This window comes from Rhopalosiphum padi, chromosome 3, assembly GCF_020882245.1.
Source record: "Rhopalosiphum padi isolate XX-2018 chromosome 3, ASM2088224v1, whole genome shotgun sequence".
NCBI lineage: Eukaryota > Metazoa > Arthropoda > Insecta > Hemiptera > Aphididae > Rhopalosiphum > Rhopalosiphum padi.
In genome coordinates, this window is record NC_083599.1 from 47,956,922 (window position 1) to 47,984,837 (window position 27,916).

Genomic DNA, 27,916 nt, shown 5'->3' on the forward strand with positions numbered 1-27,916 from the left:
TATGCACCGACAGAGGGCGGTAGTGGGGGACGACATCCGTCGGCCGATGCCCGATCGCCTCAGAGTAAAACTAGTTGGTTGCGTGTGTGCCGTTCGCCGGACGGCCTTTTGACATAATTGACGGTTGTTTTTACTTAGCTATTGGGTGTAGTTGTTGTTCATTTAATAAAGATTTTTGATATTATAAACGAATTGTTCATATTTTATGCCCGAAGTTAACACAAGTAAGTGTCTTGATCCTTGACTACTCGATTACGAAAATGATTCTGATTTATAATTTTTAACTTGCACATGTTTCATTTAACCAGATATTTTTACTTCATAAAAACTATAAAATATGATTTTACAAGTCAATTTTGACGAATAATACAAATTAATATTTTTAGATTCTGAACGGAGTGATGAATGTATTGATTTTACAATGATGTTTGTATTATTTTTGTGTCCGTCATCACTTTTTGGAGTAGTAATAATGCTTCGGTTTTGACTTCAGCCCCTCTTTGAAAAGACAAAATCGATTTTTTGATTTTGCTGTAACTCAAAAACGAATCATTGTAAATACTTGAAATTTTCAACAAACGTTTATATTAGCGTTATCTATTTGCGATTAAATTTTCAAAATATTTTGACATTTTTTAAGCTACTTATAGATAATTGAAACTTATCGTAGTAAAAAATAAATCAAAAATCGTTAGTCACAATTTTTGTTTATATGCATTTAAAGTTCAAATGTTTAGAAAATATATCGAAATCACGAAAATTTGCAAAGAATTTTGAAGTTGAAAATTCATAAAATCTTTGTGATTTATACTTAAGGTTCACAAATCCAATACTAGGTTATCCATAAGTTTTCCTTCAAGTAACCGTAAACAAAAAAAAATCCATTGTCAATTTAGAAAACATTTTATGTGCGTATGAAATATAATTTTTTACGAAATCGCGTAAAATAACGATATATTACAATTTAAATATAGGTAATAATATAATATATCCAACTAATTATCATTGACTGACAAATCATCTCCGTTCAGAATCGTTTTTCGTATACAATGCTACCCGTCGTTGCATTCAAATTTAACACATCCATTAAAGTGACCAGTGACCTACTCTCCATCTCTACTATACAGCGGAGCGATACCCACTTTTTTCATATTGAAAAGGAGCAAATTTTCAGTTGTACAAATGTATTCTTTAGTCACACTTATAATAGGTACATTTATATTCTACAAAACATTCTGGTATATTTGTAGGTACTATCTTTTATGGCTTATCATAGTTATTATTTCTTATCGTCTGTTTATATATTATGTCTATATTTCATATCATTTTCCAGTTTTACATTCGTATTTGTATTTGAGTTTCAACTGTAAATTGTTTTCAAGAATTTTGTAATAAAAATGAAGTTTGTCTGTTAGTTTATGTTTTGATTGTTTCCATTTCAAAATTATTCAGTGTTGTCCACGTAATAGTCGTTATATAAAAATTGTTGTCCTCCTTACGGTGTCTAGTAGCGACATTCTATCCTCCAACCATTATACATATTTAACTTACTATTTTTTTTTTAGATGGCAGTACAGCAGATCATTCAATACATGCTGAGACATGAATTCACATTTCTACCACTATGCTAAATATCAATATCCTACGTTGAAAATGTACTAGACGATACTGCTAATAATAATGGTTTTGTGCAACGTGCGTGTAATGGGTATTGAATTTAATTGATATTAAATTAATAGTAGTGTAACAAAAAGTCAGTGTCATGAAACCCTGACCATTAGATTATAAGCAAATGATTCTAATTTTCCATAATTGACTTTCAAATATTACATTTAAGGTGATGCTTCATACACACAATAAAAAATGATTTAATATCATAATTTTGATATGATAATTTAAACAAACATTACAAAGTCATACTTTGAACTGCTTGTAAAACACTGTATTCTCAAGTTATTCTCCAAACACTACACATATTTAACTGACTATTTTTTATTTTTAGATGGCAGTATAGCAGATCATTCAATACATGCTGACACATGAATTCACATTTCTACCACTACGCTAAATATCAACATCCTACGTTGAAAATGTACTAGACGACACTGCTAATAATAATGGTTTTGTGCAACGTGCGTGTAATGGGTATTGAATTTAATTGATATTAAATTAATAGTAGTGTTGCAAAAAGGTAGTGTCATAAAACCCTAACCATTATATTAAGTAAATGGTTCTTATTTACCATTATTAACTTCCATATATTTCATTTAGGCTCATACTTAATAATAAACACTATAAAACGTGCTTATATATCACAATTTTGACTCATATTACAAATTCATATTTTTAGCTGCTCATAAGAATCTCAATTATCAAGTTAGTGTCATGAAACCTAGACAATTAGATTAAGTAAATGATTCTTATTTACCATTACTAACATCCATATTGGTCATTTAAGCTGATACTTCATAAACACTATAAAAAATGATTTTATATGGTAATTTTAACAAATATTACAAAGTCATATTTTTAACTGCTTATAAAACACTCAATTCTCATGTTAGTGTCTAGAAACCTTGATTACTAGATTATGACAATGATTCTTATTGTATAATGTATACAAGTATTATAAACTCTTATTATTTTAATATTGAAAATCAGCAATTTTATGTTAATGTACAAGTGTATTCTTTACTTATATTTTGTTTTACATTAAAACTCAACAAAACATTCTGGTAGATTTGTACTATCTCTTTTGTTGCTAAGCATTATAATTATTTCTTTAACCATTATACATATTTAACTGACTACTTTGTGTTTTAGATGGCAGTATAGCAGATCACTCGAGGCATGCTGAGACCATGAATTAACATTTCTATCACTTGGGAAAGTTACAACATCTTCCGTTGAAAATGGAATAGAAGGTACTGCTAATATTAATGGTTTTATGCAACGTGCGTGTAATGGGTATTGAATGTAATTGATATTCAATTAATAGTAGTGTTACAAAAAGGTAGTGTCATAAAACCCTAACCATTATATTAAGTAAATGGTTCTTATTTACCATTATTAACTTCCATATATTTCATTTAGGCTCATACTTAATAATAAACACTATAAAACATGTTTTTTATATGATAATATTGACTAATATTACAAATTCATACTTTGAACTGCCTGTAAAACACTATATTCTCAAGTTATTCTCCAACCGTTATACATTATTAACTTACTACATTTTTTCAGTTGGCAGTATATCAGATCAATCAAGGCACGCTGAGACACGAATTCACATTTCTACCACCAGGGAAAGTATCAACATCCTATGTTGAAAATGGACTAGAAGATACTGATAATAATATTGGATTTATGCAATGTGCGTGCAATGGTTATTGAATATAATTGATACTAAATTAATAGCTGTGAAACAATTGAGATTTGTTAAATATCTGAATAAAATAATAGTAAACACCTTTAGCTTGTATTGTTTATTCTTAAAATTTACCTATGCTATAAATATATTTTATTTTTACTATATTTAAATGATCATTATAAAACATTTATAAAACACTCAAATATTAAGTTAATGTTTAGAAGCTTGAACAATAGTTTAAGAAATTTACCATTATTATCTTTCACGTGTTTCATTTAACCTGGTATTTTGAATACACTATAATACATGTTTTTATATGATAATTTTGACAAATTCCCATTTTGAAACTGCTTATAAAACACTCAAAATTATTAAATGTATGCACCGACAGAGGGCGGTAGTGGGGACGACATCCGTCGGCCGATGCCCGATCGCCTCAGAGTAAAACTAGTTGGTTGCGTGTGTGCCGTTCGCCGGACGGCCTTTTGACATAATTGACGGTTGTTTTTACTTAGCTATTGGGTGTAGTTGTTGTTCATTTAATAAAGATTTTTGATATTATAAACGAATTGTTCATATTTTATGCCCGAAGTTAACACAAGTAAGTGTCTTGATCCTTGACTACTCGATTACGAAAATGATTCTGATTTATAATTTTTAACTTGCACATGTTTCATTTAACCAGATATTTTTACTTCATAAAAACTATAAAATATGATTTTACAAGTCAATTTTGACGAATAATACAAATTAATATTTTTAGATTCTGAACGGAGTGATGAATGTATTGATTTTACAATGATGTTTGTATTATTTTTGTGTCCGTCATCACTTTTTGGAGTAGTAATAATGCTTCGGTTTTGACTTCAGCCCCTCTTTGAAAAGACAAAATCGATTTTTTGATTTTGCTGTAACTCAAAAACGAATCATTGTAAATACTTGAAATTTTCAACAAACGTTTATATTAGCGTTATCTATTTGCGATTAAATTTTCAAAATATTTTGACATTTTTTAAGCTACTTATAGATAATTGAAACTTATCGTAGTAAAAAATAAATCAAAAATCGTTAGTCACAATTTTTGTTTATATGCATTTAAAGTTCAAATGTTTAGAAAATATATCGAAATCACGAAAATTTGCAAAGAATTTTGAAGTTGAAAATTCATAAAATCTTTGTGATTTATACTTAAGGTTCACAAATCCAATACTAGGTTATCCATAAGTTTTCCTTCAAGTAACCGTAAACAAAAAAAAATCCATTGTCAATTTAGAAAACATTTTATGTGCGTATGAAATATAATTTTTTACGAAATCGCGTAAAATAACGATATATTACAATTTAAATATAGGTAATAATATAATATATCCAACTAATTATCATTGACTGACAAATCATCTCCGTTCAGAATCGTTTTTCGTATACAATGCTACCCGTCGTTGCATTCAAATTTAACACATCCATTAAAGTGACCAGTGACCTACTCTCCATCTCTACTATACAGCGGAGCGATACCCACTTTTTTCATATTGAAAAGGAGCAAATTTTCAGTTGTACAAATGTATTCTTTAGTCACACTTATAATAGGTACATTTATATTCTACAAAACATTCTGGTATATTTGTAGGTACTATCTTTTATGGCTTATCATAGTTATTATTTCTTATCGTCTGTTTATATATTATGTCTATATTTCATATCATTTTCCAGTTTTACATTCGTATTTGTATTTGAGTTTCAACTGTAAATTGTTTTCAAGAATTTTGTAATAAAAATGAAGTTTGTCTGTTAGTTTATGTTTTGATTGTTTCCATTTCAAAATTATTCAGTGTTGTCCACGTAATAGTCGTTATATAAAAATTGTTGTCCTCCTTACGGTGTCTAGTAGCGACATTCTATCCTCCAACCATTATACATATTTAACTTACTATTTTTTTTTTAGATGGCAGTACAGCAGATCATTCAATACATGCTGAGACATGAATTCACATTTCTACCACTATGCTAAATATCAATATCCTACGTTGAAAATGTACTAGACGATACTGCTAATAATAATGGTTTTGTGCAACGTGCGTGTAATGGGTATTGAATTTAATTGATATTAAATTAATAGTAGTGTAACAAAAAGTCAGTGTCATGAAACCCTGACCATTAGATTATAAGCAAATGATTCTAATTTTCCATAATTGACTTTCAAATATTACATTTAAGGTGATGCTTCATACACACAATAAAAAATGATTTAATATCATAATTTTGATATGATAATTTAAACAAACATTACAAAGTCATACTTTGAACTGCTTGTAAAACACTGTATTCTCAAGTTATTCTCCAAACACTACACATATTTAACTGACTATTTTTTATTTTTAGATGGCAGTATAGCAGATCATTCAATACATGCTGACACATGAATTCACATTTCTACCACTACGCTAAATATCAACATCCTACGTTGAAAATGTACTAGACGACACTGCTAATAATAATGGTTTTGTGCAACGTGCGTGTAATGGGTATTGAATTTAATTGATATTAAATTAATAGTAGTGTTGCAAAAAGGTAGTGTCATAAAACCCTAACCATTATATTAAGTAAATGGTTCTTATTTACCATTATTAACTTCCATATATTTCATTTAGGCTCATACTTAATAATAAACACTATAAAACGTGCTTATATATCACAATTTTGACTCATATTACAAATTCATATTTTTAGCTGCTCATAAGAATCTCAATTATCAAGTTAGTGTCATGAAACCTAGACAATTAGATTAAGTAAATGATTCTTATTTACCATTACTAACATCCATATTGGTCATTTAAGCTGATACTTCATAAACACTATAAAAAATGATTTTATATGGTAATTTTAACAAATATTACAAAGTCATATTTTTAACTGCTTATAAAACACTCAATTCTCATGTTAGTGTCTAGAAACCTTGATTACTAGATTATGACAATGATTCTTATTGTATAATGTATACAAGTATTACAAACTCTTATTATTTTAATATTGAAAATCAGCAATTTTATGTTAATGTACAAGTGTATTCTTTACTTATATTTTGTTTTACATTAAAACTCAACAAAACATTCTGGTAGATTTGTACTATCTCTTTTGTTGCTAAGCATTATAATTATTTCTTTAACCATTAAACATATTTAACTGACTACTTTGTGTTTTAGATGGCAGTATAGCAGATCACTCGAGGCATGCTGAGACCATGAATTAACATTTCTATCACTTGGGAAAGTTACAACATCTTCCGTTGAAAATGGAATAGAAGGTACTGCTAATATTAATGGTTTTATGCAACGTGCGTGTAATGGGTATTGAATGTAATTGATATTCAATTAATAGTAGTGTTACAAAAAGGTAGTGTCATAAAACCCTAACCATTATATTAAGTAAATGGTTCTTATTTACCATTATTAACTTCCATATATTTCATTTAGGCTCATACTTAATAATAAACACTATAAAACATGTTTTTTATATGATAATATTGACTAATATTACAAATTCATACTTTGAACTGCCTGTAAAACACTATATTCTCAAGTTATTCTCCAACCGTTATACATTATTAACTTACTACATTTTTTCAGTTGGCAGTATATCAGATCAATCAAGGCACGCTGAGACACGAATTCACATTTCTACCACCAGGGAAAGTATCAACATCCTATGTTGAAAATGGACTAGAAGATACTGATAATAATATTGGATTTATGCAATGTGCGTGCAATGGTTATTGAATATAATTGATACTAAATTAATAGCTGTGAAACAATTGAGATTTGTTAAATATCTGAATAAAATAATAGTAAACACCTTTAGCTTGTATTGTTTATTCTTAAAATTTACCTATGCTATAAATATATTTTATTTTTACTATATTTAAATGATCATTATAAAACATTTATAAAACACTCAAATATTAAGTTAATGTTTAGAAGCTTGAACAATAGTTTAAGAAATTTACCATTATTATCTTTCACGTGTTTCATTTAACCTGGTATTTTGAATACACTATAATACATGTTTTTATATGATAATTTTGACAAATTCCCATTTTGAAACTGCTTATAAAACACTCAAAATTATTAAATGTATGCACCGACAGAGGGCGGTAGTGGGGACGACATCCGTCGGCCGATGCCCGATCGCCTCAGAGTAAAACTAGTTGGTTGCGTGTGTGCCGTTCGCCGGACGGCCTTTTGACATAATTGACGGTTGTTTTTACTTAGCTATTGGGTGTAGTTGTTGTTCATTTAATAAAGATTTTTGATATTATAAACGAATTGTTCATATTTTATGCCCGAAGTTAACACAAGTAAGTGTCTTGATCCTTGACTACTCGATTACGAAAATGATTCTGATTTATAATTTTTAACTTGCACATGTTTCATTTAACCAGATATTTTTACTTCATAAAAACTATAAAATATGATTTTACAAGTCAATTTTGACGAATAATACAAATTAATATTTTTAGATTCTGAACGGAGTGATGAATGTATTGATTTTACAATGATGTTTGTATTATTTTTGTGTCCGTCATCACTTTTTGGAGTAGTAATAATGCTTCGGTTTTGACTTCAGCCCCTCTTTGAAAAGACAAAATCGATTTTTTGATTTTGCTGTAACTCAAAAACGAATCATTGTAAATACTTGAAATTTTCAACAAACGTTTATATTAGCGTTATCTATTTGCGATTAAATTTTCAAAATATTTTGACATTTTTTAAGCTACTTATAGATAATTGAAACTTATCGTAGTAAAAAATAAATCAAAAATCGTTAGTCACAATTTTTGTTTATATGCATTTAAAGTTCAAATGTTTAGAAAATATATCGAAATCACGAAAATTTGCAAAGAATTTTGAAGTTGAAAATTCATAAAATCTTTGTGATTTATACTTAAGGTTCACAAATCCAATACTAGGTTATCCATAAGTTTTCCTTCAAGTAACCGTAAACAAAAAAAAATCCATTGTCAATTTAGAAAACATTTTATGTGCGTATGAAATATAATTTTTTACGAAATCGCGTAAAATAACGATATATTACAATTTAAATATAGGTAATAATATAATATATCCAACTAATTATCATTGACTGACAAATCATCTCCGTTCAGAATCGTTTTTCGTATACAATGCTACCCGTCGTTGCATTCAAATTTAACACATCCATTAAAGTGACCAGTGACCTACTCTCCATCTCTACTATACAGCGGAGCGATACCCACTTTTTTCATATTGAAAAGGAGCAAATTTTCAGTTGTACAAATGTATTCTTTAGTCACACTTATAATAGGTACATTTATATTCTACAAAACATTCTGGTATATTTGTAGGTACTATCTTTTATGGCTTATCATAGTTATTATTTCTTATCGTCTGTTTATATATTATGTCTATATTTCATATCATTTTCCAGTTTTACATTCGTATTTGTATTTGAGTTTCAACTGTAAATTGTTTTCAAGAATTTTGTAATAAAAATGAAGTTTGTCTGTTAGTTTATGTTTTGATTGTTTCCATTTCAAAATTATTCAGTGTTGTCCACGTAATAGTCGTTATATAAAAATTGTTGTCCTCCTTACGGTGTCTAGTAGCGACATTCTATCCTCCAACCATTATACATATTTAACTTACTATTTTTTTTTTAGATGGCAGTACAGCAGATCATTCAATACATGCTGAGACATGAATTCACATTTCTACCACTATGCTAAATATCAATATCCTACGTTGAAAATGTACTAGACGATACTGCTAATAATAATGGTTTTGTGCAACGTGCGTGTAATGGGTATTGAATTTAATTGATATTAAATTAATAGTAGTGTAACAAAAAGTCAGTGTCATGAAACCCTGACCATTAGATTATAAGCAAATGATTCTAATTTTCCATAATTGACTTTCAAATATTACATTTAAGGTGATGCTTCATACACACAATAAAAAATGATTTAATATCATAATTTTGATATGATAATTTAAACAAACATTACAAAGTCATACTTTGAACTGCTTGTAAAACACTGTATTCTCAAGTTATTCTCCAAACACTACACATATTTAACTGACTATTTTTTATTTTTAGATGGCAGTATAGCAGATCATTCAATACATGCTGACACATGAATTCACATTTCTACCACTACGCTAAATATCAACATCCTACGTTGAAAATGTACTAGACGACACTGCTAATAATAATGGTTTTGTGCAACGTGCGTGTAATGGGTATTGAATTTAATTGATATTAAATTAATAGTAGTGTTGCAAAAAGGTAGTGTCATAAAACCCTAACCATTATATTAAGTAAATGGTTCTTATTTACCATTATTAACTTCCATATATTTCATTTAGGCTCATACTTAATAATAAACACTATAAAACGTGCTTATATATCACAATTTTGACTCATATTACAAATTCATATTTTTAGCTGCTCATAAGAATCTCAATTATCAAGTTAGTGTCATGAAACCTAGACAATTAGATTAAGTAAATGATTCTTATTTACCATTACTAACATCCATATTGGTCATTTAAGCTGATACTTCATAAACACTATAAAAAATGATTTTATATGGTAATTTTAACAAATATTACAAAGTCATATTTTTAACTGCTTATAAAACACTCAATTCTCATGTTAGTGTCTAGAAACCTTGATTACTAGATTATGACAATGATTCTTATTGTATAATGTATACAAGTATTACAAACTCTTATTATTTTAATATTGAAAATCAGCAATTTTATGTTAATGTACAAGTGTATTCTTTACTTATATTTTGTTTTACATTAAAACTCAACAAAACATTCTGGTAGATTTGTACTATCTCTTTTGTTGCTAAGCATTATAATTATTTCTTTAACCATTAAACATATTTAACTGACTACTTTGTGTTTTAGATGGCAGTATAGCAGATCACTCGAGGCATGCTGAGACCATGAATTAACATTTCTATCACTTGGGAAAGTTACAACATCTTCCGTTGAAAATGGAATAGAAGGTACTGCTAATATTAATGGTTTTATGCAACGTGCGTGTAATGGGTATTGAATGTAATTGATATTCAATTAATAGTAGTGTTACAAAAAGGTAGTGTCATAAAACCCTAACCATTATATTAAGTAAATGGTTCTTATTTACCATTATTAACTTCCATATATTTCATTTAGGCTCATACTTAATAATAAACACTATAAAACATGTTTTTTATATGATAATATTGACTAATATTACAAATTCATACTTTGAACTGCCTGTAAAACACTATATTCTCAAGTTATTCTCCAACCGTTATACATTATTAACTTACTACATTTTTTCAGTTGGCAGTATATCAGATCAATCAAGGCACGCTGAGACACGAATTCACATTTCTACCACCAGGGAAAGTATCAACATCCTATGTTGAAAATGGACTAGAAGATACTGATAATAATATTGGATTTATGCAATGTGCGTGCAATGGTTATTGAATATAATTGATACTAAATTAATAGCTGTGAAACAATTGAGATTTGTTAAATATCTGAATAAAATAATAGTAAACACCTTTAGCTTGTATTGTTTATTCTTAAAATTTACCTATGCTATAAATATATTTTATTTTTACTATATTTAAATGATCATTATAAAACATTTATAAAACACTCAAATATTAAGTTAATGTTTAGAACAGGGATTCCCAACCTTTTTTACCTAACGGCGCACTTGATCATTTTAAAAAAAATCACGGCACACAAATAAATAATTAATAAAAAAATCACAATTGTGTCATTGTTCTTCTAAAAAATGCTTTTTTTTGTATTTTTGACATTATCTAATTATAATATTTACAAGATACTTATATTAAATAGGAGTTGTAGAAATACAAACTACAGTAATATTTTGAAACTCCAATATTTGTATTCATTAATTTTGATAAAAAAAATTAAAAATAATTTGAAACTTAAATATAATGTAAATTAAAAAAAAAAAAAAATTATAATCTGAAACTTAATAAATTATAAATAATAAATTGATTTTGTTTAATATTTGAATGATACAAATTTAATGTGATATTTGAGACTGATATTTTTTACACAATTCCTCTATTCGGGGTGAAACAGTTGAAACAGCAAGACACAAATCAGGTTCAACATTTTTCAAACGATTTCTACTACTTGTTTTTATATTGTTCAGAGCAGAAAATGCCTGTTCACAAAGATATGATGTAGAAAATGGTAATAACAATAGTATCGCTTTCTGAGAAATAGATGGATATTCTGAAGCTAAATTTAACCAGAAGGAATCTATGTTACTTTTCTGACTATTAAATAATATTCGGATAGTAGAACTAGAACACATATCAATGAATTCATTCTTTTCGTCATTAGTAAGATCAAGTTCATTCATATTGTCTGTAAAATCAAATGGCAACACCACCCAATCTGCAGATGTTGTCAACGATGGAAAATAATGTTCAATTTTTTCTTCGAGTAATATAAGATGTTCAATTATAAGTTGTTGTAGTTCTTTAATATTGGATTTAACTATCGTTAATTTTGAAAATGTTGGAAAATTTGAAAAATCCCCTTTAATTATTGAAGATTTCCAAAATACAATTTTGTTTTTGAACCCTCTGATTTTGTTCGTCGAAGAAATTATTGTTTCCTGACGTCCTTGCATTGACGCATTCAGATCATTTAGTTTTTTAAATATATCAGCCAAGTATGCCAAAATATAACACCAGTTTTCATTTCGAAAAAAATTTTTGTATACTGGGAGATTTTCTTTTTCAAAAAATAATTCTAATTCTTCTTTCAATTCAATAACTCGATTAAACACTTGACCTCGTGATAGCCACCTTACTTCTGTGTGTAGCAATAAATGTATATGATCCGAACCCATTTCCTTACAAATAGTTTCAAAAATCCTTGTTTTCAATGGCCGAGATTTAATGTAATTCACAATTTTAATAACATCATTTAAGACTTTTAACATTTGTTCTCCTAATGTTTTTGCAACCAGAGCTTCTCGATGAATAAAACAGTGTGTTATAATCATAGCTGGATTTTTAATTTTAGCGAGAGTAACAAAACCTTTATATTTTCCGGTCATAGACGGAGCTCCATCAGTGCACACACCACAACAATAATTCCATGATAATCCAGATTTTTCAAAAAAATTATTTACTACGTCAAATATGTCCTTCCCTGTTGTTGTTGACTTTAATTCTTTACAAAATAAAAACTGCTCAACAATATTAGAATTATCAACAAATCTGCCAAAACCTAGTAATTGAGCTTTAGAAGTTCTGTCAGTACTCTCGTCTATTTGTAATGAAAATAATTTTTGATTTTTAATTTTTTCTAAAACAATGTCATTAATATCATCAGCCATTTCATTTATTCGGCGACTAATAGTATTGTTGGAAAGTGGCACTTTGGATATAACATCTTTAGATTCTTTACCTAACATTGTTTCAACCATAACTAAACAGGCAGGTCCTATTAATTTTTCGCCAATAACATGAGAGTTCATATTTTTAGCAATCAGTTCTGCGACTTTAAATGATGCTTCAAGAGCTTTATCAGATATAGTCACTCTTTTTATCATACTAGATGCAGCTCTTTTATTTGAATTTAGGAGGCGTTCAAAATATAGTCGTGTTTTTAATGACTCACCCGGATGTTTTGTTGTTAAATGCCTTTTTAATTTACTGGGTACCATTGCTTCATTGCTTAACTTTTCACCACAAACGATACAAACAGGTAAAGGACAGTCAGTATTGCCATTCCACGTAAATCCAAAACATAAATAACTATCAGTATATTTACGTTTGACTTTTAAATTTAAACTTGTATCACTTACTGAAGTGGATTGTTTAATATTAATTTCTAAATTTAAATTGTTGTCATTTACATTAGCATCAACGTCGTTCGTTAATTTAATTTTTTTTACAAATCTATCCATTTTTAAATTTAAGCACAATATTTCTTGATCAAAATTAACACGTTACGTAATAACACGCGCACGATTATCACCATACTGAATGACTGAACTGCTAAAGTGCTAAATGACTGCTATAAATACCCGTATCGGTTATTATCTAATATTCTAATGTATAATAATAGCTGTGTCTTTCCATGTGGACATTTTATCAATTTTTATTTTTAGGAGATTTCTATTACACATTTACAATGTAAGACACAAATTACACGGCACACCCAAATAATTTCGCGGCACACTTATGCGCCGCGGCACGGCGGTTGGGAATCCCTGGTTTAGAAGCTTGAACAATAGTTTAAGAAATTTACCATTATTATCTTTCACGTGTTTCATTTAACCTGGTATTTTGAATACACTATAATACATGTTTTTATATGATAATTTTGACAAATTCCCATTTTGAAACTGCTTATAAAACACTCAAAATTATTAAATGTATGCACCGACAGAGGGCGGTAGTGGGGACGACATCCGTCGGCCGATGCCCGATCGCCTCAGAGTAAAACTAGTTGGTTGCGTGTGTGCCGTTCGCCGGACGGCCTTTTGACATAATTGACGGTTGTTTTTACTTAGCTATTGGGTGTAGTTGTTGTTCATTTAATAAAGATTTTTGATATTATAAACGAATTGTTCATATTTTATGCCCGAAGTTAACACAAGTAAGTGTCTTGATCCTTGACTACTCGATTACGAAAATGATTCTGATTTATAATTTTTAACTTGCACATGTTTCATTTAACCAGATATTTTTACTTCATAAAAACTATAAAATATGATTTTACAAGTCAATTTTGACGAATAATACAAATTAATATTTTTAGATTCTGAACGGAGTGATGAATGTATTGATTTTACAATGATGTTTGTATTATTTTTGTGTCCGTCATCACTTTTTGGAGTAGTAATAATGCTTCGGTTTTGACTTCAGCCCCTCTTTGAAAAGACAAAATCGATTTTTTGATTTTGCTGTAACTCAAAAACGAATCATTGTAAATACTTGAAATTTTCAACAAACGTTTATATTAGCGTTATCTATTTGCGATTAAATTTTCAAAATATTTTGACATTTTTTAAGCTACTTATAGATAATTGAAACTTATCGTAGTAAAAAATAAATCAAAAATCGTTAGTCACAATTTTTGTTTATATGCATTTAAAGTTCAAATGTTTAGAAAATATATCGAAATCACGAAAATTTGCAAAGAATTTTGAAGTTGAAAATTCATAAAATCTTTGTGATTTATACTTAAGGTTCACAAATCCAATACTAGGTTATCCATAAGTTTTCCTTCAAGTAACCGTAAACAAAAAAAAATCCATTGTCAATTTAGAAAACATTTTATGTGCGTATGAAATATAATTTTTTACGAAATCGTGTAAAATAACGATATATTACAATTTAAATATAGGTAATAATATAATATATCCAACTAATTATCATTGACTGACAAATCATCTCCGTTCAGAATCGTTTTTCGTATACAATGCTACCCGTCGTTGCATTCAAATTTAACACATCCATTAAAGTGACCAGTGACCTACTCTCCATCTCTACTATACAGCGGAGCGATACCCACTTTTTTCATATTGAAAAGGAGCAAATTTTCAGTTGTACAAATGTATTCTTTAGTCACACTTATAATAGGTACATTTATATTCTACAAAACATTCTGGTATATTTGTAGGTACTATCTTTTATGGCTTATCATAGTTATTATTTCTTATCGTCTGTTTATATATTATGTCTATATTTCATATCATTTTCCAGTTTTACATTCGTATTTGTATTTGAGTTTCAACTGTAAATTGTTTTCAAGAATTTTGTAATAAAAATGAAGTTTGTCTGTTAGTTTATGTTTTGATTGTTTCCATTTCAAAATTATTCAGTGTTGTCCACGTAATAGTCGTTATATAAAAATTGTTGTCCTCCTTACGGTGTCTAGTAGCGACATTCTATCCTCCAACCATTATACATATTTAACTTACTATTTTTTTTTTAGATGGCAGTACAGCAGATCATTCAATACATGCTGAGACATGAATTCACATTTCTACCACTATGCTAAATATCAATATCCTACGTTGAAAATGTACTAGACGATACTGCTAATAATAATGGTTTTGTGCAACGTGCGTGTAATGGGTATTGAATTTAATTGATATTAAATTAATAGTAGTGTAACAAAAAGTCAGTGTCATGAAACCCTGACCATTAGATTATAAGCAAATGATTCTAATTTTCCATAATTGACTTTCAAATATTACATTTAAGGTGATGCTTCATACACACAATAAAAAATGATTTAATATCATAATTTTGATATGATAATTTAAACAAACATTACAAAGTCATACTTTGAACTGCTTGTAAAACACTGTATTCTCAAGTTATTCTCCAAACACTACACATATTTAACTGACTATTTTTTATTTTTAGATGGCAGTATAGCAGATCATTCAATACATGCTGACACATGAATTCACATTTCTACCACTACGCTAAATATCAACATCCTACGTTGAAAATGTACTAGACGACACTGCTAATAATAATGGTTTTGTGCAACGTGCGTGTAATGGGTATTGAATTTAATTGATATTAAATTAATAGTAGTGTTGCAAAAAGGTAGTGTCATAAAACCCTAACCATTATATTAAGTAAATGGTTCTTATTTACCATTATTAACTTCCATATATTTCATTTAGGCTCATACTTAATAATAAACACTATAAAACGTGCTTATATATCACAATTTTGACTCATATTACAAATTCATATTTTTAGCTGCTCATAAGAATCTCAATTATCAAGTTAGTGTCATGAAACCTAGACAATTAGATTAAGTAAATGATTCTTATTTACCATTACTAACATCCATATTGGTCATTTAAGCTGATACTTCATAAACACTATAAAAAATGATTTTATATGGTAATTTTAACAAATATTACAAAGTCATATTTTTAACTGCTTATAAAACACTCAATTCTCATGTTAGTGTCTAGAAACCTTGATTACTAGATTATGACAATGATTCTTATTGTATAATGTATACAAGTATTACAAACTCTTATTATTTTAATATTGAAAATCAGCAATTTTATGTTAATGTACAAGTGTATTCTTTACTTATATTTTGTTTTACATTAAAACTCAACAAAACATTCTGGTAGATTTGTACTATCTCTTTTGTTGCTAAGCATTATAATTATTTCTTTAACCATTATACATATTTAACTGACTACTTTGTGTTTTAGATGGCAGTATAGCAGATCACTCGAGGCATGCTGAGACCATGAATTAACATTTCTATCACTTGGGAAAGTTACAACATCTTCCGTTGAAAATGGAATAGAAGGTACTGCTAATATTAATGGTTTTATGCAACGTGCGTGTAATGGGTATTGAATGTAATTGATATTCAATTAATAGTAGTGTTACAAAAAGGTAGTGTCATAAAACCCTAACCATTATATTAAGTAAATGGTTCTTATTTACCATTATTAACTTCCATATATTTCATTTAGGCTCATACTTAATAATAAACACTATAAAACATGTTTTTTATATGATAATATTGACTAATATTACAAATTCATACTTTGAACTGCCTGTAAAACACTATATTCTCAAGTTATTCTCCAACCGTTATACATTATTAACTTACTACATTTTTTCAGTTGGCAGTATATCAGATCAATCAAGGCACGCTGAGACACGAATTCACATTTCTACCACCAGGGAAAGTATCAACATCCTATGTTGAAAATGGACTAGAAGATACTGATAATAATATTGGATTTATGCAATGTGCGTGCAATGGTTATTGAATATAATTGATACTAAATTAATAGCTGTGAAACAATTGAGATTTGTTAAATATCTGAATAAAATAATAGTAAACACCTTTAGCTTGTATTGTTTATTCTTAAAATTTACCTATGCTATAAATATATTTTATTTTTACTATATTTAAATGATCATTATAAAACATTTATAAAACACTCAAATATTAAGTTAATGTTTAGAAGCTTGAACAATAGTTTAAGAAATTTACCATTATTATCTTTCACGTGTTTCATTTAACCTGGTATTTTGAATACACTATAATACATGTTTTTATATGATAATTTTGACAAATTCCCATTTTGAAACTGCTTATAAAACACTCAAAATTATTAAATGTATGCACCGACAGAGGGCGGTAGTGGGGACGACATCCGTCGGCCGATGCCCGATCGCCTCAGAGTAAAACTAGTTGGTTGCGTGTGTGCCGTTCGCCGGACGGCCTTTTGACATAATTGACGGTTGTTTTTACTTAGCTATTGGGTGTAGTTGTTGTTCATTTAATAAAGATTTTTGATATTATAAACGAATTGTTCATATTTTATGCCCGAAGTTAACACAAGTAAGTGTCTTGATCCTTGACTACTCGATTACGAAAATGATTCTGATTTATAATTTTTAACTTGCACATGTTTCATTTAACCAGATATTTTTACTTCATAAAAACTATAAAATATGATTTTACAAGTCAATTTTGACGAATAATACAAATTAATATTTTTAGATTCTGAACGGAGTGATGAATGTATTGATTTTACAATGATGTTTGTATTATTTTTGTGTCCGTCATCACTTTTTGGAGTAGTAATAATGCTTCGGTTTTGACTTCAGCCCCTCTTTGAAAAGACAAAATCGATTTTTTGATTTTGCTGTAACTCAAAAACGAATCATTGTAAATACTTGAAATTTTCAACAAACGTTTATATTAGCGTTATCTATTTGCGATTAAATTTTCAAAATATTTTGACATTTTTTAAGCTACTTATAGATAATTGAAACTTATCGTAGTAAAAAATAAATCAAAAATCGTTAGTCACAATTTTTGTTTATATGCATTTAAAGTTCAAATGTTTAGAAAATATATCGAAATCACGAAAATTTGCAAAGAATTTTGAAGTTGAAAATTCATAAAATCTTTGTGATTTATACTTAAGGTTCACAAATCCAATACTAGGTTATCCATAAGTTTTCCTTCAAGTAACCGTAAACAAAAAAAAATCCATTGTCAATTTAGAAAACATTTTATGTGCGTATGAAATATAATTTTTTACGAAATCGCGTAAAATAACGATATATTACAATTTAAATATAGGTAATAATATAATATATCCAACTAATTATCATTGACTGACAAATCATCTCCGTTCAGAATCGTTTTTCGTATACAATGCTACCCGTCGTTGCATTCAAATTTAACACATCCATTAAAGTGACCAGTGACCTACTCTCCATCTCTACTATACAGCGGAGCGATACCCACTTTTTTCATATTGAAAAGGAGCAAATTTTCAGTTGTACAAATGTATTCTTTAGTCACACTTATAATAGGTACATTTATATTCTACAAAACATTCTGGTATATTTGTAGGTACTATCTTTTATGGCTTATCATAGTTATTATTTCTTATCGTCTGTTTATATATTATGTCTATATTTCATATCATTTTCCAGTTTTACATTCGTATTTGTATTTGAGTTTCAACTGTAAATTGTTTTCAAGAATTTTGTAATAAAAATGAAGTTTGTCTGTTAGTTTATGTTTTGATTGTTTCCATTTCAAAATTATTCAGTGTTGTCCACGTAATAGTCGTTATATAAAAATTGTTGTCCTCCTTACGGTGTCTAGTAGCGACATTCTATCCTCCAACCATTATACATATTTAACTTACTATTTTTTTTTTAGATGGCAGTACAGCAGATCATTCAATACATGCTGAGACATGAATTCACATTTCTACCACTATGCTAAATATCAATATCCTACGTTGAAAATGTACTAGACGATACTGCTAATAATAATGGTTTTGTGCAACGTGCGTGTAATGGGTATTGAATTTAATTGATATTAAATTAATAGTAGTGTAACAAAAAGTCAGTGTCATGAAACCCTGACCATTAGATTATAAGCAAATGATTCTAATTTTCCATAATTGACTTTCAAATATTACATTTAAGGTGATGCTTCATACACACAATAAAAAATGATTTAATATCATAATTTTGATATGATAATTTAAACAAACATTACAAAGTCATACTTTGAACTGCTTGTAAAACACTGTATTCTCAAGTTATTCTCCAAACACTACACATATTTAACTGACTATTTTTTATTTTTAGATGGCAGTATAGCAGATCATTCAATACATGCTGACACATGAATTCACATTTCTACCACTACGCTAAATATCAACATCCTACGTTGAAAATGTACTAGACGACACTGCTAATAATAATGGTTTTGTGCAACGTGCGTGTAATGGGTATTGAATTTAATTGATATTAAATTAATAGTAGTGTTGCAAAAAGGTAGTGTCATAAAACCCTAACCATTATATTAAGTAAATGGTTCTTATTTACCATTATTAACTTCCATATATTTCATTTAGGCTCATACTTAATAATAAACACTATAAAACGTGCTTATATATCACAATTTTGACTCATATTACAAATTCATATTTTTAGCTGCTCATAAGAATCTCAATTATCAAGTTAGTGTCATGAAACCTAGACAATTAGATTAAGTAAATGATTCTTATTTACCATTACTAACATCCATATTGGTCATTTAAGCTGATACTTCATAAACACTATAAAAAATGATTTTATATGGTAATTTTAACAAATATTACAAAGTCATATTTTTAACTGCTTATAAAACACTCAATTCTCATGTTAGTGTCTAGAAACCTTGATTACTAGATTATGACAATGATTCTTATTGTATAATGTATACAAGTATTACAAACTCTTATTATTTTAATATTGAAAATCAGCAATTTTATGTTAATGTACAAGTGTATTCTTTACTTATATTTTGTTTTACATTAAAACTCAACAAAACATTCTGGTAGATTTGTACTATCTCTTTTGTTGCTAAGCATTATAATTATTTCTTTAACCATTAAACATATTTAACTGACTACTTTGTGTTTTAGATGGCAGTATAGCAGATCACTCGAGGCATGCTGAGACCATGAATTAACATTTCTATCACTTGGGAAAGTTACAACATCTTCCGTTGAAAATGGAATAGAAGGTACTGCTAATATTAATGGTTTTATGCAACGTGCGTGTAATGGGTATTGAATGTAATTGATATTCAATTAATAGTAGTGTTACAAAAAGGTAGTGTCATAAAACCCTAACCATTATATTAAGTAAATGGTTCTTATTTACCATTATTAACTTCCATATATTTCATTTAGGCTCATACTTAATAATAAACACTATAAAACATGTTTTTTATATGATAATATTGACTAATATTACAAATTCATACTTTGAACTGCCTGTAAAACACTATATTCTCAAGTTATTCTCCAACCGTTATACATTATTAACTTACTACATTTTTTCAGTTGGCAGTATATCAGATCAATCAAGGCACGCTGAGACACGAATTCACATTTCTACCACCAGGGAAAGTATCAACATCCTATGTTGAAAATGGACTAGAAGATACTGATAATAATATTGGATTTATGCAATGTGCGTGCAATGGTTATTGAATATAATTGATACTAAATTAATAGCTGTGAAACAATTGAGATTTGTTAAATATCTGAATAAAATAATAGTAAACACCTTTAGCTTGTATTGTTTATTCTTAAAATTTACCTATGCTATAAATATATTTTATTTTTACTATATTTAAATGATCATTATAAAACATTTATAAAACACTCAAATATTAAGTTAATGTTTAGAAGCTTGAACAATAGTTTAAGAAATTTACCATTATTATCTTTCACGTGTTTCATTTAACCTGGTATTTTGAATACACTATAATACATGTTTTTATATGATAATTTTGACAAATTCCCATTTTGAAACTGCTTATAAAACACTCAAAATTATTAAATGTATGCACCGACAGAGGGCGGTAGTGGGGACGACATCCGTCGGCCGATGCCCGATCGCCTCAGAGTAAAACTAGTTGGTTGCGTGTGTGCCGTTCGCCGGACGGCCTTTTGACATAATTGACGGTTGTTTTTACTTAGCTATTGGGTGTAGTTGTTGTTCATTTAATAAAGATTTTTGATATTATAAACGAATTGTTCATATTTTATGCCCGAAGTTAACACAAGTAAGTGTCTTGATCCTTGACTACTCGATTACGAAAATGATTCTGATTTATAATTTTTAACTTGCACATGTTTCATTTAACCAGATATTTTTACTTCATAAAAACTATAAAATATGATTTTACAAGTCAATTTTGACGAATAATACAAATTAATATTTTTAGATTCTGAACGGAGTGATGAATGTATTGATTTTACAATGATGTTTGTATTATTTTTGTGTCCGTCATCACTTTTTGGAGTAGTAATAATGCTTCGGTTTTGACTTCAGCCCCTCTTTGAAAAGACAAAATCGATTTTTTGATTTTGCTGTAACTCAAAAACGAATCATTGTAAATACTTGAAATTTTCAACAAACGTTTATATTAGCGTTATCTATTTGCGATTAAATTTTCAAAATATTTTGACATTTTTTAAGCTACTTATATATAATTGAAACTTATCGTAGTAAAAAATAAATCAAAAATCGTTAGTCACAATTTTTGTTTATATGCATTTAAAGTTCAAATGTTTAGAAAATATATCGAAATCACGAAAATTTGCAAAGAATTTTGAAGTTGAAAATTCATAAAATCTTTGTGATTTATACTTAAGGTTCACAAATCCAATACTAGGTTATCCATAAGTTTTCCTTCAAGTAACCGTAAACAAAAAAAAATCCATTGTCAATTTAGAAAACATTTTATGTGCGTATGAAATATAATTTTTTACGAAATCGCGTAAAATAACGATATATTACAATTTAAATATAGGTAATAATATAATATATCCAACTAATTATCATTGACTGACAAATCATCTCCGTTCAGAATCGTTTTTCGTATACAATGCTACCCGTCGTTGCATTCAAATTTAACACATCCATTAAAGTGACCAGTGACCTACTCTCCATCTCTACTATACAGCGGAGCGATACCCACTTTTTTCATATTGAAAAGGAGCAAATTTTCAGTTGTACAAATGTATTCTTTAGTCACACTTATAATAGGTACATTTATATTCTACAAAACATTCTGGTATATTTGTAGGTACTATCTTTTATGGCTTATCATAGTTATTATTTCTTATCGTCTGTTTATATATTATGTCTATATTTCATATCATTTTCCAGTTTTACATTCGTATTTGTATTTGAGTTTCAACTGTAAATTGTTTTCAAGAATTTTGTAATAAAAATGAAGTTTGTCTGTTAGTTTATGTTTTGATTGTTTCCATTTCAAAATTATTCAGTGTTGTCCACGTAATAGTCGTTATATAAAAATTGTTGTCCTCCTTACGGTGTCTAGTAGCGACATTCTATCCTCCAACCATTATACATATTTAACTTACTATTTTTTTTTTAGATGGCAGTACAGCAGATCATTCAATACATGCTGAGACATGAATTCACATTTCTACCACTATGCTAAATATCAATATCCTACGTTGAAAATGTACTAGACGATACTGCTAATAATAATGGTTTTGTGCAACGTGCGTGTAATGGGTATTGAATTTAATTGATATTAAATTAATAGTAGTGTAACAAAAAGTCAGTGTCATGAAACCCTGACCATTAGATTATAAGCAAATGATTCTAATTTTCCATAATTGACTTTCAAATATTACATTTAAGGTGATGCTTCATACACACAATAAAAAATGATTTAATATCATAATTTTGATATGATAATTTAAACAAACATTACAAAGTCATACTTTGAACTGCTTGTAAAACACTGTATTCTCAAGTTATTCTCCAAACACTACACATATTTAACTGACTATTTTTTATTTTTAGATGGCAGTATAGCAGATCATTCAATACATGCTGACACATGAATTCACATTTCTACCACTACGCTAAATATCAACATCCTACGTTGAAAATGTACTAGACGACACTGCTAATAATAATGGTTTTGTGCAACGTGCGTGTAATGGGTATTGAATTTAATTGATATTAAATTAATAGTAGTGTTGCAAAAAGGTAGTGTCATAAAACCCTAACCATTATATTAAGTAAATGGTTCTTATTTACCATTATTAACTTCCATATATTTCATTTAGGCTCATACTTAATAATAAACACTATAAAACGTGCTTATATATCACAATTTTGACTCATATTACAAATTCATATTTTTAGCTGCTCATAAGAATCTCAATTATCAAGTTAGTGTCATGAAACCTAGACAATTAGATTAAGTAAATGATTCTTATTTACCATTACTAACATCCATATTGGTCATTTAAGCTGATACTTCATAAACACTATAAAAAATGATTTTATATGGTAATTTTAACAAATATTACAAAGTCATATTTTTAACTGCTTATAAAACACTCAATTCTCATGTTAGTGTCTAGAAACCTTGATTACTAGATTATGACAATGATTCTTATTGTATAATGTATACAAGTATTACAAACTCTTATTATTTTAATATTGAAAATCAGCAATTTTATGTTAATGTACAAGTGTATTCTTTACTTATATTTTGTTTTACATTAAAACTCAACAAAACATTCTGGTAGATTTGTACTATCTCTTTTGTTGCTAAGCATTATAATTATTTCTTTAACCATTAAACATATTTAACTGACTACTTTGTGTTTTAGATGGCAGTATAGCAGATCACTCGAGGCATGCTGAGACCATGAATTAACATTTCTATCACTTGGGAAAGTTACAACATCTTCCGTTGAAAATGGAATAGAAGGTACTGCTAATATTAATGGTTTTATGCAACGTGCGTGTAATGGGTATTGAATGTAATTGATATTCAATTAATAGTAGTGTTACAAAAAGGTAGTGTCATAAAACCCTAACCATTATATTAAGTAAATGGTTCTTATTTACCATTATTAACTTCCATATATTTCATTTAGGCTCATACTTAATAATAAACACTATAAAACATGTTTTTTATATGATAATATTGACTAATATTACAAATTCATACTTTGAACTGCCTGTAAAACACTATATTCTCAAGTTATTCTCCAACCGTTATACATTATTAACTTACTACATTTTTTCAGTTGGCAGTATATCAGATCAATCAAGGCACGCTGAGACACGAATTCACATTTCTACCACCAGGGAAAGTATCAACATCCTATGTTGAAAATGGACTAGAAGATACTGATAATAATATTGGATTTATGCAATGTGCGTGCAATGGTTATTGAATATAATTGATACTAAATTAATAGCTGTGAAACAATTGAGATTTGTTAAATATCTGAATAAAATAATAGTAAACACCTTTAGCTTGTATTGTTTATTCTTAAAATTTACCTATGCTATAAATATATTTTATTTTTACTATATTTAAATGATCATTATAAAACATTTATAAAACACTCAAATATTAAGTTAATGTTTAGAAGCTTGAACAATAGTTTAAGAAATTTACCATTATTATCTTTCACGTGTTTCATTTAACCTGGTATTTTGAATACACTATAATACATGTTTTTATATGATAATTTTGACAAATTCCCATTTTGAAACTGCTTATAAAACACTCAAAATTATTAAATGTATGCACCGACAGAGGGCGGTAGTGGGGACGACATCCGTCGGCCGATGCCCGATCGCCTCAGAGTAAAACTAGTTGGTTGCGTGTGTGCCGTTCGCCGGACGGCCTTTTGACATAATTGACGGTTGTTTTTACTTAGCTATTGGGTGTAGTTGTTGTTCATTTAATAAAGATTTTTGATATTATAAACGAATTGTTCATATTTTATGCCCGAAGTTAATACAAGTAAGTGTCTTGATCCTTGACTACTCGATTACGAAAATGATTCTGATTTATAATTTTTAACTTGCACATGTTTCATTTAACCAGATATTTTTACTTCATAAAAACTATAAAATATGATTTTACAAGTCAATTTTGACGAATAATACAAATTAATATTTTTAGATTCTGAACGGAGTGATGAATGTATTGATTTTACAATGATGTTTGTATTATTTTTGTGTCCGTCATCACTTTTTGGAGTAGTAATAATGCTTCGGTTTTGACTTCAGCCCCTCTTTGAAAAGACAAAATCGATTTTTTGATTTTGCTGTAACTCAAAAACGAATCATTGTAAATACTTGAAATTTTCAACAAACGTTTATATTAGCGTTATCTATTTGCGATTAAATTTTCAAAATATTTTGACATTTTTTAAGCTACTTATAGATAATTGAAACTTATCGTAGTAAAAAATAAATCAAAAATCGTTAGTCACAATTTTTGTTTATATGCATTTAAAGTTCAAATGTTTAGAAAATATATCGAAATCACGAAAATTTGCAAAGAATTTTGAAGTTGAAAATTCATAAAATCTTTGTGATTTATACTTAAGGTTCACAAATCCAATACTAGGTTATCCATAAGTTTTCCTTCAAGTAACCGTAAACAAAAAAAAATCCATTGTCAATTTAGAAAACATTTTATGTGCGTATGAAATATAATTTTTTACGAAATCGCGTAAAATAACGATATATTACAATTTAAATATAGGTAATAATATAATATATCCAACTAATTATCATTGACTGACAAATCATCTCCGTTCAGAATCGTTTTTCGTATACAATGCTACCCGTCGTTGCATTCAAATTTAACACATCCATTAAAGTGACCAGTGACCTACTCTCCATCTCTACTATACAGCGGAGCGATACCCACTTTTTTCATATTGAAAAGGAGCAAATTTTCAGTTGTACAAATGTATTCTTTAGTCACACTTATAATAGGTACATTTATATTCTACAAAACATTCTGGTATATTTGTAGGTACTATCTTTTATGGCTTATCATAGTTATTATTTCTTATCGTCTGTTTATATATTATGTCTATATTTCATATCATTTTCCAGTTTTACATTCGTATTTGTATTTGAGTTTCAACTGTAAATTGTTTTCAAGAATTTTGTAATAAAAATGAAGTTTGTCTGTTAGTTTATGTTTTGATTGTTTCCATTTCAAAATTATTCAGTGTTGTCCACGTAATAGTCGTTATATAAAAATTGTTGTCCTCCTTACGGTGTCTAGTAGCGACATTCTATCCTCCAACCATTATACATATTTAACTTACTATTTTTTTTTTAGATGGCAGTACAGCAGATCATTCAATACATGCTGAGACATGAATTCACATTTCTACCACTATGCTAAATATCAATATCCTACGTTGAAAATGTACTAGACGATACTGCTAATAATAATGGTTTTGTGCAACGTGCGTGTAATGGGTATTGAATTTAATTGATATTAAATTAATAGTAGTGTAACAAAAAGTCAGTGTCATGAAACCCTGACCATTAGATTATAAGCAAATGATTCTAATTTTCCATAATTGACTTTCAAATATTACATTTAAGGTGATGCTTCATACACACAATAAAAAATGATTTAATATCATAATTTTGATATGATAATTTAAACAAACATTACAAAGTCATACTTTGAACTGCTTGTAAAACACTGTATTCTCAAGTTATTCTCCAAACACTACACATATTTAACTGACTATTTTTTATTTTTAGATGGCAGTATAGCAGATCATTCAATACATGCTGACACATGAATTCACATTTCTACCACTACGCTAAATATCAACATCCTACGTTGAAAATGTACTAGACGACACTGCTAATAATAATGGTTTTGTGCAACGTGCGTGTAATGGGTATTGAATTTAATTGATATTAAATTAATAGTAGTGTTGCAAAAAGGTAGTGTCATAAAACCCTAACCATTATATCAAGTAAATGGTTCTTATTTACCATTATTAACTTCCATATATTTCATTTAGGCTCATACTTAATAATAAACACTATAAAACGTGCTTATATATCACAATTTTGACTCATATTACAAATTCATATTTTTAGCTGCTCATAAGAATCTCAATTATCAAGTTAGTGTCATGAAACCTAGACAATTAGATTAAGTAAATGATTCTTATTTACCATTACTAACATCCATATTGGTCATTTAAGCTGATACTTCATAAACACTATAAAAAATGATTTTATATGGTAATTTTAACAAATATTACAAAGTCATATTTTTAACTGCTTATAAAACACTCAAAATTATTAAATGTATGCACCGACAGAGGGCGGTAGTGGGGACGACATCCGTCGGCCGATGCCCGATCGCCTCAGAGTAAAACTAGTTGGTTGCGTGTGTGCCGTTCGCCGGACGGCCTTTTGACATAATTGACGGTTGTTTTTACTTAGCTATTGGGTGTAGTTGTTGTTCATTTAATAAAGATTTTTGATATTATAAACGAATTGTTCATATTTTATGCCCGAAGTTAACACAAGTAAGTGTCTTGATCCTTGACTACTCGATTACG

General features: G+C 28.2%; 1 protein-coding gene and 6 long non-coding RNA genes across 7 annotated transcripts; 6 read left to right on the top strand and 1 right to left on the bottom strand.

Annotated features, from left to right (window-relative positions):
* The first annotated feature begins 97 nt into the window (after positions 1-97).
* Positions 98-3,477, top strand: LOC132926603 (uncharacterized). The gene is made up of 4 exons (XR_009661484.1): positions 98-224; positions 1,566-2,145; positions 2,824-2,924; positions 3,247-3,477. It is a non-coding gene; the product is annotated as an uncharacterized LOC132926603 (long non-coding RNA).
* Positions 3,478-3,847: 370 nt separating this feature from the next.
* LOC132926585 (uncharacterized) lies at positions 3,848-7,227 on the top strand. The gene is made up of 4 exons (XR_009661480.1): positions 3,848-3,974; positions 5,316-5,895; positions 6,574-6,674; positions 6,997-7,227. It is a non-coding gene; the product is annotated as an uncharacterized LOC132926585 (long non-coding RNA).
* A 370-nt stretch (positions 7,228-7,597) lies between these two features.
* On the top strand, positions 7,598-10,977 carry LOC132926587 (uncharacterized). Its single transcript, XR_009661481.1, has 4 exons — positions 7,598-7,724; positions 9,066-9,645; positions 10,324-10,424; positions 10,747-10,977. It is a non-coding gene; the product is annotated as an uncharacterized LOC132926587 (long non-coding RNA).
* Positions 10,978-11,470: 493 nt separating this feature from the next.
* On the bottom strand, positions 11,471-13,341 carry LOC132925147 (SCAN domain-containing protein 3-like). The gene is made up of 2 exons (XM_060989569.1): positions 12,079-13,341; positions 11,471-11,934 (listed from the first exon to the last, which is right to left on the bottom strand). The coding sequence occupies exons 1-2, from the start codon at positions 13,130-13,132 to the stop codon at positions 11,471-11,473; spliced, it is 1,518 nt and encodes a 505-aa protein (XP_060845552.1). The 5' UTR covers positions 13,133-13,341.
* A 602-nt stretch (positions 13,342-13,943) lies between these two features.
* On the top strand, positions 13,944-17,323 carry LOC132926522 (uncharacterized). Its single transcript, XR_009661460.1, has 4 exons — positions 13,944-14,070; positions 15,412-15,991; positions 16,670-16,770; positions 17,093-17,323. It is a non-coding gene; the product is annotated as an uncharacterized LOC132926522 (long non-coding RNA).
* Positions 17,324-17,693: 370 nt separating this feature from the next.
* On the top strand, positions 17,694-21,073 carry LOC132926582 (uncharacterized). The gene is made up of 4 exons (XR_009661478.1): positions 17,694-17,820; positions 19,162-19,741; positions 20,420-20,520; positions 20,843-21,073. It is a non-coding gene; the product is annotated as an uncharacterized LOC132926582 (long non-coding RNA).
* Positions 21,074-21,443: 370 nt separating this feature from the next.
* LOC132926583 (uncharacterized) lies at positions 21,444-24,823 on the top strand. The gene is made up of 4 exons (XR_009661479.1): positions 21,444-21,570; positions 22,912-23,491; positions 24,170-24,270; positions 24,593-24,823. It is a non-coding gene; the product is annotated as an uncharacterized LOC132926583 (long non-coding RNA).
* The last annotated feature ends 3,093 nt before the right edge of the window (positions 24,824-27,916 follow it).